General features: G+C 47.2%; 1 protein-coding gene across 1 annotated transcript in view; it reads left to right on the plus strand.

Annotated features, from left to right (window-relative positions):
* The window catches only part of LOC119170644 (nose resistant to fluoxetine protein 6), an 87,138-nt gene that overhangs the window by 47,532 nt on the left and 22,571 nt on the right, over positions 1-17,035 (plus strand). The window contains exons 7-10 of the mRNA XM_075890471.1: positions 29-196; positions 9,515-9,608; positions 10,117-10,209; positions 16,658-16,823. Coding sequence (XP_075746586.1) covers positions 29-196; positions 9,515-9,608; positions 10,117-10,209; positions 16,658-16,823 — 521 coding nt within the window. The remainder of the gene's footprint in view (positions 1-28; positions 197-9,514; positions 9,609-10,116; positions 10,210-16,657; positions 16,824-17,035) is intronic.

A 17,035-nucleotide genomic window follows, 5' to 3' on the forward strand; every position in this document is an offset into this window, starting at 1 on the left:
AGTTGACCCCTCCGCTTCGTCCTCGCAGATTCGTGCCACCGGAAGTTAACGGTGGCCATCTCAGCCGTGACGAGCATCAAGCGCCTGCTGGTGGTCAGACAGGAGAAGCACATGGCTGCCGTGCAGCCGCTCAAGACGGCCAGCTTGCTCTGGATCGTTCTTGGAATGACGTACCGAGCCCGGCTACTCGAACACGGTAAGGCTCACGTAAATTAAATGTCAGGTTTGCAATGAAAAATAAAAAGAGCGACTTGCACGAAGACTCGGAAAACACAGGACTCTCATGAACCTTTATCAATGCACCCAATCGTCAGTTATCTCAAAAGTAATGAAATGCTGTGGTTTTGTTGTGCACGTTTCAGATCCATTATGTCATTACAAGATAGCCCTATTATCGTGGTGGAGGATAGGGGACACCGCATCAATTTTTACTGCTCTTCTGCTCTTCTAAATAATTTCCGTTTTAGCAAACTTCGGTTAGTGCGAACGTATATATATATATATATATATATATATATATATATATATATATATATATATATATATATATATATATATATATATATATCACTTAACCAGCTCTAACATATATTCGGCCACGACTTTGTGCTCTCGTGTTCGTGTCGTTAACCAGAGATACGTAAAAACATTGATATGATGTGACACGACTTTCTGACGACCATAAATAAGAAGTCATAACATTTAATCTCAATTTCGTTAAAAACAATTAGTAGGTCAATAACTAATCCCTCGACGCGCCCAGCACGACCATCCCTAATTCAAATGTGTCTGGACAACAGCGCGTAACGCATTATCAGAACACAAAAATGCTAGGAATACATCGATGGTAAAGATAGTTCGCAAAAAAACATAAGGTAAGCGCAAGAGGCTATGAAGGGCAAAACGACTTCAACAGCGTGTGAAACTTGCATAAAACTGCGCAAAGTTCGGAGAGAAACAATTACCGCCAGTCTATCCGCATTTCCGTCCGTCCGTGCATCCATTCGTGCGTCTGTCCGTGCATCTGCCTATGTGTCCGTTCGTGCGTCTGTGCATCCGTCCGTTCCTCTAGTGAACACTCCCAGTACCACCAACTCGCACCTTTTCAACATAATTCCACGGGCATATTGTCGCCGTCTTCACGGCGCTCTACGTCACCTGGCCAACAATCGACCTTTGCGGACGTCCTTGCGGGATGATCGCTGAGATTCACGAGCCCACGCAGGAGAAGCTAATAACAGCGACCTCTGGGGGTGAGGCTGCTGTTCATCGACCGTTACAAGACCCTCCCCCGAACTTCCTGCCGACATCTGACGACATCCTCCTATCGACGTATGCCATCGGCAACAAACGTGTCTCTGCTCGGATCTCCGTTCTTGTCGATAACCACCCGGTGACCACTCTGGTAGATACGGGTGCCAATTATTCCGTGATAAGCGCTGACCTTGTAGCACAACTACCAAAGGTAACACCACCTTGGGGCCATGAACCCAACCTCCGGCCTGTGGGAGGTCATCTATTGGCACCGCTGGGAATATGCATTGCCCGGCTTCAAATTTGTAAGTCGAGATACATTGCTTCCTGCATCGTATTGCGCAAATACTCCCAAAACCTAATTTTCGGAATGAATTTCCTCTGTGAGCACGGAGCCGTTATTAACCTTCGCAACCTACTCATAACGTTCCCTGACGACCATACAGCCAGACAAAAGGATACAGCTGTGCAGACTTCAACACTTCGAATTACTGACGCCACCATGGCAGTTTCGCCGCGAGCCAGTACGTTGGTAACTTTGGAGAGTGACTGTGACAGCAAGAGTAGTGGTACCGCCGAAACTAACCTCTCTGTGCTCTAGGCTCGGTAGATTTGTGTCGCGCACGCTATCGTTCAACTGAAAAGTCGGAGGGCTCAGCTTTTGACCACGGATTTCAGTGGCGAGTACCAACACTTGGCAAAGCGAACAGCTATCGCAAACTTTGAAGTTATTGATGACGAAGAATGTTCCACTATTGCCCCGATTGCCACTGCCATCGAGTGTGACACTGCATTAGCCAGTACTGTTGACGTGAATTGCCAGCTATCCTCTGCGCAGCAGCAGCAGATACGCATAATCTTACGTACGTAGAGTGGCTGCTTTGCGTCCACCTCCAAAATCAAGCAGACCCCAACGGTGAAGCACCGAATTATAACGTACCCTACCGAACGGCCTGTACTTATTGCAGCCTACGCACGCCTACCGCTTGTCGTGTTATTGCAGCCTACGCACGCCGACGGCGTGTCGCAAAAATAACAAGAGGCGATACGTTCTCAGGTGGAACAGATGCTCAAAGATGACGTCATCTAACCCTCGAGCAGTTCACGGGCGTCGCCCGTCGGTATTTTTAAAAAGAAAAAAAACAGCACTCGTAGATTTTGTGTGGATTACCGGAAACTCAACAAAGTGATGAAGAAAGACGTCTACTCTCTCCCGCGCATGGATGCCTCACTGGATCGACTTCAACATGCCCGATATTTTTCATCAATGAATTTGCGCAGCGGCTACTGGCAGATCGAGGTTGATGAGTACGGGAGGGAAAAATAGCGTTCATAACTCCCGATGGCCTCTACTAATTCAAAGTGCTACCGTTTGGATTATGCTCTGCATCGGCAACGTTCCAAAATATGATGGACACCGTGCTGTCCGGTCTGAAATGAGAATCCTGCCTCGTCTATTTAGACGACGTCATTGTTTTGTTCAAAACATTTGAACTACATATACAGCGACTTCCCTCCGTCTTCGTCTCTATTCGATCCGCAGGCCTATCACTAAAACCAGAGAAGTGTCGTTTTAACTACGAGGAACTAAAGTTCCTTAGCCACCTCGTCAGTCACGATGGCATTTGACCAGGCTGTTGCTAAATTTTCCGCACCTTTGAACAAACAGGATATGGGCCGATTTTCGGGTCTCTGTGCATACTACAGGCGCTTTGTGCAAAACTTCGCTAACATCGCTGAACCCCTTCCCCGCTTAACGAAGGATAATACTTCTTTTGTACGGGATCCCAAGCACAGAGCCGCTTTTCCTGATCTTTAATAGTGTACTGAGCCCTTACTAGGGCACTTTGATGAAGATGCCGCCACCGAACTGCTCACTGGCGCAAGCAACATTGGTCTTGGTGCAGTGATCGTCCAGTGGAAAGACGGTGCCGAGCGTTCCATCGCTTATGCTATTCGCATTCTATCATCTGCGGAAACTAACTACTCGACCACGGAGAAAAAATGCCTTGCTGTTACTTGGGCGATATCAATGTTCCGACCATATTGGTATGACCGTCCATTCAGAGTCGTTACGGACCAGCATGCCCTCTGTTGGCTGGCCAATCTCGAGGACCCTTCAGGGCGCCTCGCGAGGTGGAGCTTGCGCCTTCAAGAATTTGACGTAACAGTCGTCTACAAGTCTGGCCGCGTGCACACTGATGGCGATTACCTTTGGCGCGCTCTCCTCGCAACGACATCGAGCGATGATGATACCGATGGCCATTTTCTTCGCGCAGTCACTGAATCTCATTCGGCCCAACTACAGAAAAGTGATTCCGAGTTTCGACAACTAATCAAATGCCTTGAAGGCCACAGCTCGAGTCCACCACCGGCATTCGCTCGTTCAAGGTCATTTTGTCTCCGCAACGACATCGTCTACAAAAAGAACTTCGAACATTATGCGACTGAATACGTCCTCGTCGTTCCACCAGGGCTACGCGCTGAAATTTTATCTGCCTGCCACGACGAGCTTTCCTCTGACCACCCAGGATTCGCACGTACCCTTGCCCGGATTCGGACTCGCTACTACTGGCCTAAGCTCACCCAGGAGGTCAAGCATTACGTTAAAACGTGCAATCATTGCCAGCGCCGTAAAGCCCCACCTGTGCGCCCTGCTGGTTTATTGCAGCCTGTTGTACCCCCGTCACAACCGTTTGAACGAATCGGCATGGACTTGCTTGGGCCCTTCCCGAAGTCACATGATAACAACCGCTGGATCATAGTCGCTACTGACTATTTAACAAGGTATTGCGAAACGAAAGCCCTACAACGAGGCACCGCCAATGGGATTGCGTATTTTTTATCAACAACGTCGTCCTCCGCCATGGAGCGCCAACAGCTGTCAATACTGACCGTGGAGCAGCCTTTACAGCCCAACTGATGCAAGACGTCATGAGGCTTAGAGGAACAGCTCATCACAAAACGACCGCATACCATCCACAAACCAATGGTGTGACGAAGAGATTAAAAAAGACGCTTGCTGACATGTCCATGTATTTGACCGCAATCACAAAAACTGGGATGAAATTCGCCTTACGCATAACGTTCGATTACAACACTGTTGTTCAATAGACTACAGGTTTCACTCTTTTCCGGTTGCTTCACGACTGAGAAGCAATTATGATGCTGGATGCCACGCTCTTACTGACATGACCGATATTTCTACTGATTCGAACGACTTTATCCGGCTCGTCGATGCGGCCCACCAGCTTGCACTCGAGTGAATCCGTAAACAACAACGCATCGTCTCGCAGAGGTACAACTCTCGTCATCGTCATGTTATTTACAAACCCGGTGATCTGGTGTGGCTGTGGATTCCCGTTCTCCCAAAGGGCCACTCAGAAAAGTTACTTCACCGCTGTTTCGGTTCTTATAGAGTACTATGGCGCCTCACAGATCTCAACTACTAAGTCCTGCTTGAAGACACAGCTCGGTGATCTCGACGTTCGCAGTAGATAGGCGGACATTATTCATGTCTCACGGATGAAGCCACGCTACCCCCGAACTACCTGACACTGCTTCATCATGCGTTTTTGTGCGTGTATGCGATTACTGTCACTTTTAACCGGCATTGAGCATCAGGGCGGTACTTTTTTTTTTGGAAGGGGGTAATGCCACGGGCATGGAACGAGATTGAGCCATTCCAATGCGTGTATATATGTGCCATTGTGACAAAAAGGTTGTTGCGCTCGTGGTCTTGGTGCCCGGTTCAGCTTGACGTCCAGTGCTACTGCTCCTGTTAATAGACGTTGTGCTTTACCCGTATTCACGTGACAATATATTCATCACATATAAAAGTACCGCTATCCAGCGGACATTCCAAGGACTAAACGAGAGGTGGCACGGTCGGACTAAAAGAGCGGCACGCGCGCACTCTCTTACGGCCCGCGTTTCACGCCTTGTTCCCACCTTTCACCGCCGCTAGTTCATGGCACTGCGGCCAAACTCTCGCTAAACCTTGCTGAAACCAAGGAGGTTACGCCCTGCGAGTTCAACGTGGCAACCTTTTATGGTCGGATAGTGCTCAAAGTACATCCTTCTGTTACTAGTTTTTTTTTTTAGTAAGCATCAAATTGACGGCAAATTTCATTGGAGATTCAGTCACCGATACTCGTCTTTATTTCAACAAAAACAACTATATTTTTATTTATAATTTACGTGCGCGGGTTTCCTCCTCAATTCAAAAGAGTGCGCACGTGCCACTCCTGTAGTCCGACTGTGAAGGTGGCTACCTACTACTACTACTACTACTACTACTACTACTACTACTACTACTACAACAAAAATAGCGGACGCATGACCCATGGCCTAAGGAGCTTCGCCCCTAAAACGCACACGGTCTTTTATGGTTGCATCTAGGCCGAAAGCGGAGCTCTCTGCCACCCGCTTATGCATTAGAGGCGCTGCCGTTGTTCGATGGCTTCAGCTCAATTAATAAGCGAACGAGGACGAAAGAGAGTGAGTGTGGAGTGTGTCGATATCACGTGCCACTCGCTTCTATGACACTTCTTTCGTCACGCGCGCTGGCCACTCTCGCGTAGCGCATGCAGGGCTGACTCGTTCACTGCGGTTCGCTTCTTTTGTCGTGATGGGGCCGTCGGCGTATCCCTTTGTTCGCGATGCCTCCCGTGCGCAGAGTGGTATTCGTAGCATTTGAGCGCTGGCAGTTTCTGCAGCACCATTATGAAGGGTACATTGCTAAAACTGCGGATAGCAAAATCTTGAAACACAGTTGGCGGTGCACGAACACGAATGCAGCGATCTATCTAAAAAAAAACCTTGTCCGTGTGTTTTCAGTCCGGCAAAGGAAATACGTTGTCTCAATAGCACAGTAGGCCACTTATGTACAATGTCGGAAGTCGGCGTACAGATTGTCAATTGCTGCACTAGGAGGATGCTTTGAAACGCATCCCTATTAAGGACGCATCTATCACCTGCACAAAATAAAGACGTCGGCAACATGTGCCAAGCATCGTTCAACAATAGCTGCCCTCATTGTTTCTTCACGCATAAGGTTAAAGGGGTCCTCCAACACTATTCGACCCCATATGTTTTATTCGTGAGTTGCGTAGACTGAAGTACAGACAGACTAATGCAGCAAAAACTGCAGTGATAACGGCATGCAGTCTGAAGTTATTCGACTTAGAAGATTCAAAATACAAGAACAAAATGCTTGCCCTCAACTCAATTTTTGTGAGGTCACTTAACCACAATTTACTCGCCCATGACGTCGGAAGGCTGCCTCAATGAAATAAGCTGGAAGCGCCTACGTAGGGGTAGCTCGCATCCCATCGTTGCCTGTTTGTTTTTTGTTGTATTTTCAAAGTCATGTTGACCTTGTTGCCAGAGTAACAATCGTGGTGCCTGACACCTGGCTTGCCAGAACGTGAGCGGGAGCTACTGTGTCGAAGCGGGGTATTCTCCTGTTTTTACAAGGTTATGGATCAATCCCTCCTCCTATTCTGAGAAAGAAACTTGTGGAACGACCAAGACAGTGAAGTGTTGTTGAACCTTCGTGCGTTGTTCGGTGAGCCGCCCAACGAACAACAATGCTGCACTGCACCCCTTCAACAGCACACATACAGAAAGAGGCAGCTCGCAAACTCCCAAAAGCAAAAAGAGTAAAGAAAAAGAGAGGTCTACATCGGACCCGCGCAAACCAAAAATAAAATGGCGAAATGGCAGCCAGTGCCTCTGTCGTGCTTTGTCTTGCAGTGATCTTTTTTTATTGTGGCTGCGTCTGTTCAGGGTTCGACGAAAAAGCATAGAGAAGAAAAATGAAACAGATTAGTGACCTCAGTTTTGATCATACACCACGATCGCTTCTAACGTTACATTTATCCTATGATACATGGCGACAACCTTACGGCGTCATTTCCATCCGCAAAGTTCTGGCGAGTGCCACTACGTGGTAATGGGGTCGGTAGCGATGTAGTGATTTTATTGCGTGATTAAAATACTAAATCACTTGATATCAGCGCTTAGACCCACGCTGAAATTATCTTTAGCTATCGATCTACGCAAGCCACAGATAAAAAATAGGTGCTTCAATAGTGTTACAGGGCCTCTTTAAGCTCTCCACGAAGCGTGGCAACAAGATGTACGACTGCAAAAATGAGCACAAGCATTTCCCGCACCCACCCCACAACAGCTCACGCACTCTCATGCAGACGACACACTCAGTGACATGTGTACATTCGGTGGCACGCTGTCCCCATGCGACAAAGACGGCAGTGCTTTCCTGTGAGCCCCTTACCTCTGAGAAAGGCCACTGTGGGGGGGGGGGGGGGGGGAGAAGGGAATGTGTTTGTTTGCTTTCTCCTGCGCGTACGTAGTAGCTGTGAACGACGACAACAGTCTTGAACAGGCGTATTTGTTTGTTTTGCTTCTGTATGTCTGTCTGTCTGTTTTCGCTTGTTTGTTTGTTTGGAGCGAACCCACAAAGAAAGAAAATTGCCAAGTAAGATGAGAACCGAGTAATGGAAACCAAGAGAGTCGGAAAACGATCTTGTTCGTGTGTTTACAATCAAGAGACCACATTAGAGTCGCCTACAGATTGTTGCATCCAACAAACCTGCGGAGATGAGCGCCGGGTAATTGTTAGTACTTGTAAATCAATCTACCTAGTGAAACCTGCTTTTATAAAAAAAAGAATACTATGGTCAATATATCTAGATACCAAACTTTTGGCGTTCTCTTTATAAAGTGTTTTTTTGTAAATAAAATAGGCCTGTTAATAGGGAAAGTTGTCGCGAGCGCAGGGCACAACGCGTACCCATGATCGAGGGAGTATAGAGAGCTACAGTGGCTGCAAGTGTACAGTCATACCATTTTGAGGGACGGCTGTACATAAATATCAGAAACCAGCATCTCCTTCAACATCCGACTCATCACATATCAAGCGAGATGATACCCATCTGACTTTTCTCGCTGAGTAGCATCTATCCATAGTGAACTACTGTAAAAGCTGCCTAATTAATACTCTGTTAATTCGAACTTACAGTTAATTTGAATGGGTGAAGTGCTCCTGGTGCAGGCCTGTGCATGTCTATGGAAGGAAGCTCCCGATGATTTGAACGCAGAAGTTTTCACAGCGATCAATTCCAGCTGGGAGCCCAATCTTTTTGGCGCTTCTAGCAAAAGTCGGTGCCGAGTAATCACAGTGTGTTACATAACCAGACAAAGTCAAATTTACTAGAGATGCAGAATAGCGAAACAGCAGCATTTCTCAGCAGGTGAGCATTCGGAAGCTGCACCGGAGCTCTTGGGCATGCTGAAAATTATGTTCATTGAGTTGCTGCAGAAGAAGCGCTAGCAAATGCACGTTTATGATTGCATTTGATTTTGCTCGCGTTATCGCTGCCTTGTAAATAAACGAGTTTCGGAAATAAACTTGTTATGGTCCGCACCCTTGAGCTAGTCTAGAGGATATTGTGCTGCTGTGGCTTGGGTGTTGGGCAAGTGAAAGTATGGATTTAAGTGAGTTTTCTGCAATCCCTGCAATCCCTGCTGCCGTCCATACCACTAGCTAGTAAAACAGTAAGGCCATGGTAACCTTCACACTCACGATGCCTCTAATACAGACAAATGACTGTGACGATACGGTCGGACTCGCTCGCTCTATTTCGTGCCGACCGGTTGTGCCCTCACGATCTCCGACGACAGCGCAGCTCTGGCCGACTGGGTTGGTCCTACGTCACCTTCTGCCGCCGGTCCCCTACGACGACGACAGCGTAGCTCTGGCCGACTGGATTAGCCCTACGCCATCTCCTGTCGCCGACAAGAGCTCTCGCCAGTGGTGCCCCGTCCTCGGACTCCTGTAACCGTGTCCTTCTTTCTTGTCTTCTCCTTACACCCGTCGCTCCCTGTCCCACCGCCTCGCTCTTTCCTTCCTCTCTCTCTATCTCTCTAGCTTTTAATCCTACCCTTTTATTCCCTTCTCTACCCGCATCCCTCGTGAGCTACTGTTGAGGTGTCCTCCCCCCGATAGACAACTACGGGGCTCACTTTTCTCTTCTTTCCTTTTAAAAACACTCCCCCCACCCCAATCCCGATTCCGGAATTATTTCACGAAAAACACAGCGGTTTTGCAAAACCATTAACGATATTTCGGTAACCATATGCAGGCTATCTTCTAGTTGCGTTTTCTGATGTGGCGTCATTTGCGATTCATTGTTTTATTCAGTTGCAGCATGTGGATATCTTTTTCATTCTACAGGCGAACACGAGGTTGACAGGCAATGGCGGCACGGCACCCTGTACACGCTGGCCGCCAGCTCGGACTTGGCGTACACCACAGTGCTCCTGCTAAGGTAACCACTCGTCAAATCCTAATGTCCCGATATTACAATACTTCACAAAATTGTGACAAGTGGAGAGCAGCATCACACATCTGGCGGATGGAATGCACCTACGCCTTTTCCATCATCACCTGATGAGATTTTCTTCGCTTCTTTGTCGAATTTCCCTAAATATAATGTATAACTTGATCATCTAACGGTTTCTTCCGTCGGTATTATCTTGTTCAATTTCTCGCAGCCTCTTTCTCCCAGAAGTTTCCATTACGATGTATATTTGTCAAATTTATTTTCTTTATTTGTCTATATTGCACGAAAATTTTTTTCTGGCTGTTTCATTCTTTTTTGTTGCTGTTCCGTGTCATACAAAGTACACATGCATGCACACACAAACGCGTGCAAACTATAGCGTACGTGTGAAGGCACCTGGACACATACCTACCTACATAGGGGATCGCACTCATCGTACAGCCGTCGTCTATAGCTATGGCGACATGTCTAAGATGTTTCTTCTTTAACGCAGTGGATACACGGCTGCCAACACTGTCCTGGAGCTGCACAGGCTTAAGGTTGGCTTCTTCAGGAGACTGCTGGCCATCCATTGTTTAAAGAACAGGTGAGTATGTTGTGTAGTCAATACACAACTAAGCAAAGTTAAATGACTCGATCATCCTGAAACATCAGGCTGTAAGTAAATTGTCTACTCACCTTGTACAACGCTTTAGCGTATACGCAGAGTGCCGTAAAAATTAAAAATCAAAGGTTTGCAACACTTGTGATGTGATCAAATCGCTAATATTTCTGAAATATGACAGGGAGACCAAATGTCAGCGCTGTGAAATGTACAAATGAGTGAACTAAATGTAGCACTGTGCTTGAAACTCTGCTCTCAAATTTTGACAGTTGACTTGTTTCACGGAACCGGCCACGAACTATGGATGATGGCGGCGGTAAGATTTTTTAACATTATGGAACTAATGTTGGCGAACAGACAACGAATGGCGCACAGGCTTAGACGATGCCACAGTTCTCACTCCTACTGCGCCTATATGCTATGTCACCTTGAGAGCAAGTGCCCCCTAGCCACCCTGCTAAGAAATGTAGCGCTTCCCTGTGGCTGCAGTTTGCAGGTTCTCTTGATGTCGCTGTGGTCAGGCTCGGAAAGTGTTCACGAGCGCAATAATTCAGTTCCCACGGCCAACAATAGTGATCACGCGTTCGTATTCAGCCTAAATTGAAACAGCAACGTCCAATGAAAAAGTCCGCCCGATGAAATATCAGACCGTCATATCAGAAACGGCTGAATGCCGACAAACCGCACATTCTAGAACGCGCCAGTTAAACGGCGCATACCTTTTGCGCATACTTTTATACGGATGTGATCAGTGCACCCAATCGGTGGAGTGAATTTTGACGCTAGCTTTTTCGCGTACGATACAGCTGCCAAGAGCGCATTCAGAAACTTTTTACGTGATGAGTGAGGGAAGGGGGGTGGGGCGCATTCTATCACACTTTACGCAAGTTCGTGCGTCTGTTTTTATGTGTGCCTTTTGTACACACAAACGCGCGAAGTTTGAAAATTTTGAAGAGTTTGAAGCGCTACAGCATAACCTCCTCCGTTCTCCTCCCCAATCCCTATTTTTAAGCAGCGCCAGTGAGCTGTAGCGAGCTTCGCTTTTACAGAAAGAAAATTCGAAAATTCACACCATCTTCTCAAAGGGAACCCTGATGGGAAGCGAATCAGCAGCGTTGCGCGTAGTGGCGTCACGGATTGAACGGTGCCAACGCGGGTGCTGCGGTGAGCGCTGGAATATTCGTTTGAAGCGATGGCTGGCGTAGAGGCTGGCGCGCATTTTGCCTTGACTACCACTGCCTTGTAATGGGTGAAAAGCACGCTGCGATGTTCGTGAAAATATTCGACGTCAAAGTTGCGCGAGGTGTAGCAAGCGGCGGTCGCGGTAGTGGAGCAAGCAGAGGTAGCAGCAGGTGTTCTTTTCCTCGCCTGCAGTGCATGCTGAGGTCACTCTCAAGAGAGTGACGAGAGAGAGAGTGCAAAACGCCCGCAAGCGCATCATGAGCGTGGCACGTAGTCATGTTGTTACATGACACGCATGGCCCCGCCGCGGTGGTCTAGTGGCGAAGGTACTCGGCTGCTGAGCCGCAGGTTGCGGGCTCGAATCCCGGCTGCGGCGGCTGCATTTTCGATGGAGGCGGCAATTTTGCGGGCCCGTGTGTTCAGATTTGGGTGCACGGTAAAGAACCGCAGGTTGTCGACATTTCCGGGTCCCTCCACTACGGCGTCTCTCATAATCATATGGTGGTTTTGGGACGGTAAACCCCACATATCAATCAATAGTGCAGCGATGGCGTAGTGGCTAGAGCATCCGCCTCGCATGCAAAAGGTCCGTGGTTCAAATCCCGGTACCGCGCAGTTCCCAACCGGATAAAAAAAATCCGCGTGGTGATGGAACTGCATTAAAAGGCCTGGGGTGCGGCCTCACCGGTAACCACCGCCGGGAACGTACTCCCACACCAGAGAAGGATTGGCCACCCTGGTGCAGTATTTGGCCACCACCTCCCACATGCATACGTTGAATAACTCATGGCCCTCAGTCCCCAGCAGCTGCGAAGCAACTGGCCACGGCGGCGGTCAGCTCTGCAACACAGCAGAGGGTGCTAAGAATCTCTGGATCCGGACAGGCCGCCATTGGAACTTGAACTTGGCAACATTTAATGCTAGAACCTTATCTAGTGAGGGAAGTCTAGCTGTACTATTCGAGGAGCTAGAGGGCGTTAAATAGGATATAATAGGGCTCTGTGAGGTTAGGAGGACAGATGAGGCCTATACGGTGCTACAGAATGGGCACGTCCTTTGCTATCGAGGCTTGGCTGACAGAAGAGAACTTGGAGTGGGGTTCAAGATGAAGATGGTGCAGCCTTACGCGCCTACATCCAGCCATGATGACGCTTCACTTGAAAGCTTATATGAAGACGTGGAATCGGCATGAGTACGGTAAAAACACAGTATACTATACTGACGGGAGACATTAATGCAAAGGTAGAGAAGAAGCAGGCGGGACACCAGGCAGTAGGAGATTATGGCGTCGGTACTAGAAACGCCAGAGGAGAGCTACTAGTAGAATTCACAGAACTCAATAATTTATGAATTTTGAATACTTTCTACCGAAAACGAGGAAACCGCAAGTGGACATGGAGGAGCCCTAATGACGAAAATAAGAACGAAATAGACTTTGTAATGAGTGCACACCAAGGCATCGTGCAGGATGTTGAAGTGGTTGGCAAGGTACGATGCAGTGACCACAGAATGGTACGGTCTCGAATTCGCCTAGACTTGAAGAAGGAACGAAGGAAACTGATTCGCAAGAAGCGAATCAATGAGGTAGCACTGAGAGGGAAAGTACAGGAATTCAGTGTATCGCTTCAGAACAGGTACTTGGCTGTTAGTGAGGCAACCAACCTTAGCGTAGATACAATGAATGATAATCTGACAAGTATCATTACGGAGTGTGCAGTGGTAGTTGGAAGCAGGGTAGTTAGACAGGACAACTGGCAAGCTTTCCCAGGAAACGAAGAATCTCATTAAGAATCGTCAAATCATGAAAGTCTCAAGTACAACAGACAAAATAGAACTGGCAGAGCTTTCAAAGTTGATTAATAGGCGTAAGGTATGCGATGTAAGAAGGTATAACATGGAGAGAATTGAACACGCTCTGAAGAACGGAGGAAGCGTCAAAGCAGTCAAAAGGAAACTTGGGATAGGCAAAAGTCGGATGTATGCACTAAGGGACAAAAAAGGCAAAATAACTACCAATAGGGATAGGATAGTTAAAATAGCGGAGGAGTACAGTAGCCGGGACAACCACGACTTTAATATTATAAGAACTAGCAGTAACCCAGATGACATCCCACCAGTAATGATAGAAAAAGTCAGAAAAGCTTTGGAGAGCATGCAAAGAGGCAAAGCTGCTGGTGAGGATCAGGTAACATCAGATCTGCTGAAAGATGGAGGACAGATTGTGTTAGAAAAACTAGCCGCCCTGTTTACGAGGTGAATCCTGACGGGAAGAGTACCAGAGTCCTGGAAGAACGCTAACATCATCTTATTACATAAGAAAGAAGATGACAAGGACTTGAATAATTACAGGCCGATCAGCTTGCTCTCTTTAGTATACAAGCTATTTACATAGGTAATTGCTAACAGAGTAAAGAAAACATTAGAATACAATCAACCAAAGGAACAAGCAGGATTTCGAACAGGCTACTCAACAATGGACCACATTCATACTATCAATCACGTAATAGAAAAATGATCAGAATATAACCAACCACTATGCATAGCCTTCATAGATTAAGAGAAGGCGTTTGATTCAGTAGAAATATCAGCCGTCATGCAGACACTGCGGAATCAGGGCGTCGATGACGTATATATAAACATCCTGGAAGAAATCTACAGGGGATCAACTGCTACCATAGTGCTTCATAAAGAAAGCAGCAGAATACCAGTCAAGAAGGGTGTAAGGCAGGGCGGCACAATCTCCCCAATGCTATTTACCGCGTGCTTACAGGAGGTTTTCAGAAGCCTAGAATGGGAACAGTTAGGGGTAAGAGTTAATGGAGAGTACCTTAATAACCTGCGCTTCGCCGATGACATTGCATTGCTGAGAAACTCAGGGGACGAATCGCAACTCATGATTACAGAGAGCAGAAAGGTGGGTTTTAAAACTAATCTGCAGACAACGAAAGTAATGTACAAGAACTTCGAAAAAGAGCAGCCCTTCGAGATAGGTAATAGTGCACTTCAAGTTGTAAAAGACTACGTCTACTTAGGGCAGGTAATAACAGTGGAGCCGAACCACGAGATTGAAGTAACTAGAAGAATAAGAACGGGGAGGAGCACATTTGGCAAATACTCTCAAATAATGACAGGTAGATTGCCACTATCCCTCAAGAGGAAGGCATATAACAGCTGTATCTTGCCGGCACTTAGCTAAGGGGCAGAAACCTGGAGACTTACAAAGAGGGTTCAGCTTAAATTGAGGACGACGCAGCGAGCAATGGAAAGAAATATGGTAGGTGTAACCTTAAGAGACAAGAAGAGAGCAGAGTGGATTAGGGAACAAACGGGTGTTAAGGATATCATAGCTGAAATCAAGAAGATGAAATGGACATGGGCCGGGCATGTAGCGCGTAGACAGGATAACCGCTGGTCATTAAGGGTAACTAACTGGATTTCCAGAGAAGGTAAGCGGGTTGGGGGGAGACAGAAGGTTAGGTGGGCAGATGAGATTAAGAAGTTTGCGGGTATAAATTGGCAGCAGCAAGCACAGGACCGGGTTAACTGGCGGAACATAAGAGAGGCCTTTGTCCTGCAGTGGACGTAGTCAGGATGATGATGATGATGATGATGATGATGATGATGATGATGAGATGATGATGATGATGATGATGATGATGATGATCAATACCTGACACGTATGTCACGATTTTCATGTTAGGGTCTGTCACTTGTGTTCGCCGTGCAATCATGTCATATCATACCAATTTTGCAACATGTCATGTGAACGAAACCACCACAAGAGCGGCAGGAACATGAAATGTAAATCATGACATTTATGACATCGATGTCATGATTTTCTTGTTATGACGTGTCAGATAAGTTCTCCATACAGTCATGTTATTCCATACCAAGTCTGGTATCGATACCATTATCGAAACGGCCAGGATAGCTAAAAGTCGTAGGCGGCTAGATAGATAGATACGCGCAAAGTCTCCGAAGTTTTTATAAGAAATGCTTCGCACTTAAAACAGGGGAGCGAGCGTATACTACCAGACACTGTCTGCGTCGTCATTGCAAGGCGAGAAGGGGGGGAGCGTAGGAAAGGAGGGAAAGCGGGCGCGCATACTCAGTGGGCGTGAAAACGCCGCCGCGAGGGATGCCTAGAGGAGAGAGAGGTGGAGTGAGCGTTGACTAGCAGACGCTGCCTGCTTTATCGTTGCCAAGAAAGAGGGGAGGGGATTCCATTGCACAGTAAGGGTGGTCACACCACTAAGCGGATTGAGCTCGACGCTAAGAAGCTTCGCATCTAAAAGCGCTCTGCTCCAGTGCGTATTCAGCTTCATAACGTTAAACCATGACTACGTTATATGTTTTATTATGTATAAACTGGAACAATAAATTCCAGCTGTCCATGCCTCCTTAAAGCGCACACCTGAATCCAAGTGTAACAACTACGTCAAATGAACTCCAACACAAGTAAACGCTTTTCAGGGTCACACTTTCATCGCGCTTCTTTAGTATAAGTTAAATTTACTGTAAATCGAGGACAGAGTCTCTCAAGAGGGAGCAAGAAATTTCAAGCGCTCGGAGGTGGACGGAGAGGCAAACGCCCATAGCTTCTTATCCAACAGCGTGAGTAGAGAGCTCTCTCTTTATACCTTTATTCCTATCTTTTTAATCCCTCCTCACCCCCATCCCCGGTGAGATACTGTTGAGGTGTCGCACCCTGATGCAGACAGTTACGGGGCTCACTTTTCTCTTATTTTCCCTCATATAACCACTTCTCTAGAGACGAAAGTGAAACCGGAAAAAGTGGGTCCTGATTTCTGTTTTCAGTAGCTACTATTATCACAAGAACCCTATAGCAGCGTAAATACTCTTGATTTGTTTTCACATGGGTTCCAGTCATTTGTTTATTTGGTTTTTCATTCGTAATAGTTTCAAAAAATTGAAACAATTTATGGGCTACCACACTTCAGATATAGGAACATTATGCTAGGCTATGTTTTATTAGGCATGGGGCTGAGTGGCCGGTGCGACCATGGGTGGCAAGCACTGAGGGGGTGAGGGGGAGGTCGGGGAAATGTCACAAGCTTTTAGGTGGACGGTGGGGGCGATAGATCGTTTCTACTGATCTCTTCTGGATCCGCCACTGAATGTAAGAAACGTAGACAGTAAAGATGTGAGGTTCTTTTTTTCTCAACGGAATTTGTGTCATCTGTTGCTACATCTAATTATGGTGACGTGTGACTTAATCCACACGCAGGCTGACGGCGTCTACTCTGTTCACCCTGGGCGCCTTCGTGCTTTACCCGCTATTCGTGGACGGTCCAGCCGCCGACAGGGTTCTGCCGCGTCTCGGTGACGTCTGCCGCAGGCGATGGGGCTTCGTGGTCGTGCACCTCAACAACTTGCACGGACACGACGATGTGGTGAGTACCTGCAATGCCTTTATAAATTTACTTGTGTTTTGCGGGTTAATGTATATATAAGGAAGTGGCAGCTTAGTGGAGACGCTTCTGCAGTGCTGGAAGGTGCTTACAATATAATTTATAACACTTCGTCATACATCGAGGTGCATGGCATCTTTTTGTTTTCTTTTATGTGCAGAACGGAAGCCTTGCAATGTCTCTACGTCCTGACG

Source organism: Rhipicephalus microplus, chromosome 3, assembly GCF_043290135.1.
Source record: "Rhipicephalus microplus isolate Deutch F79 chromosome 3, USDA_Rmic, whole genome shotgun sequence".
NCBI lineage: Eukaryota > Metazoa > Arthropoda > Arachnida > Ixodida > Ixodidae > Rhipicephalus > Rhipicephalus microplus.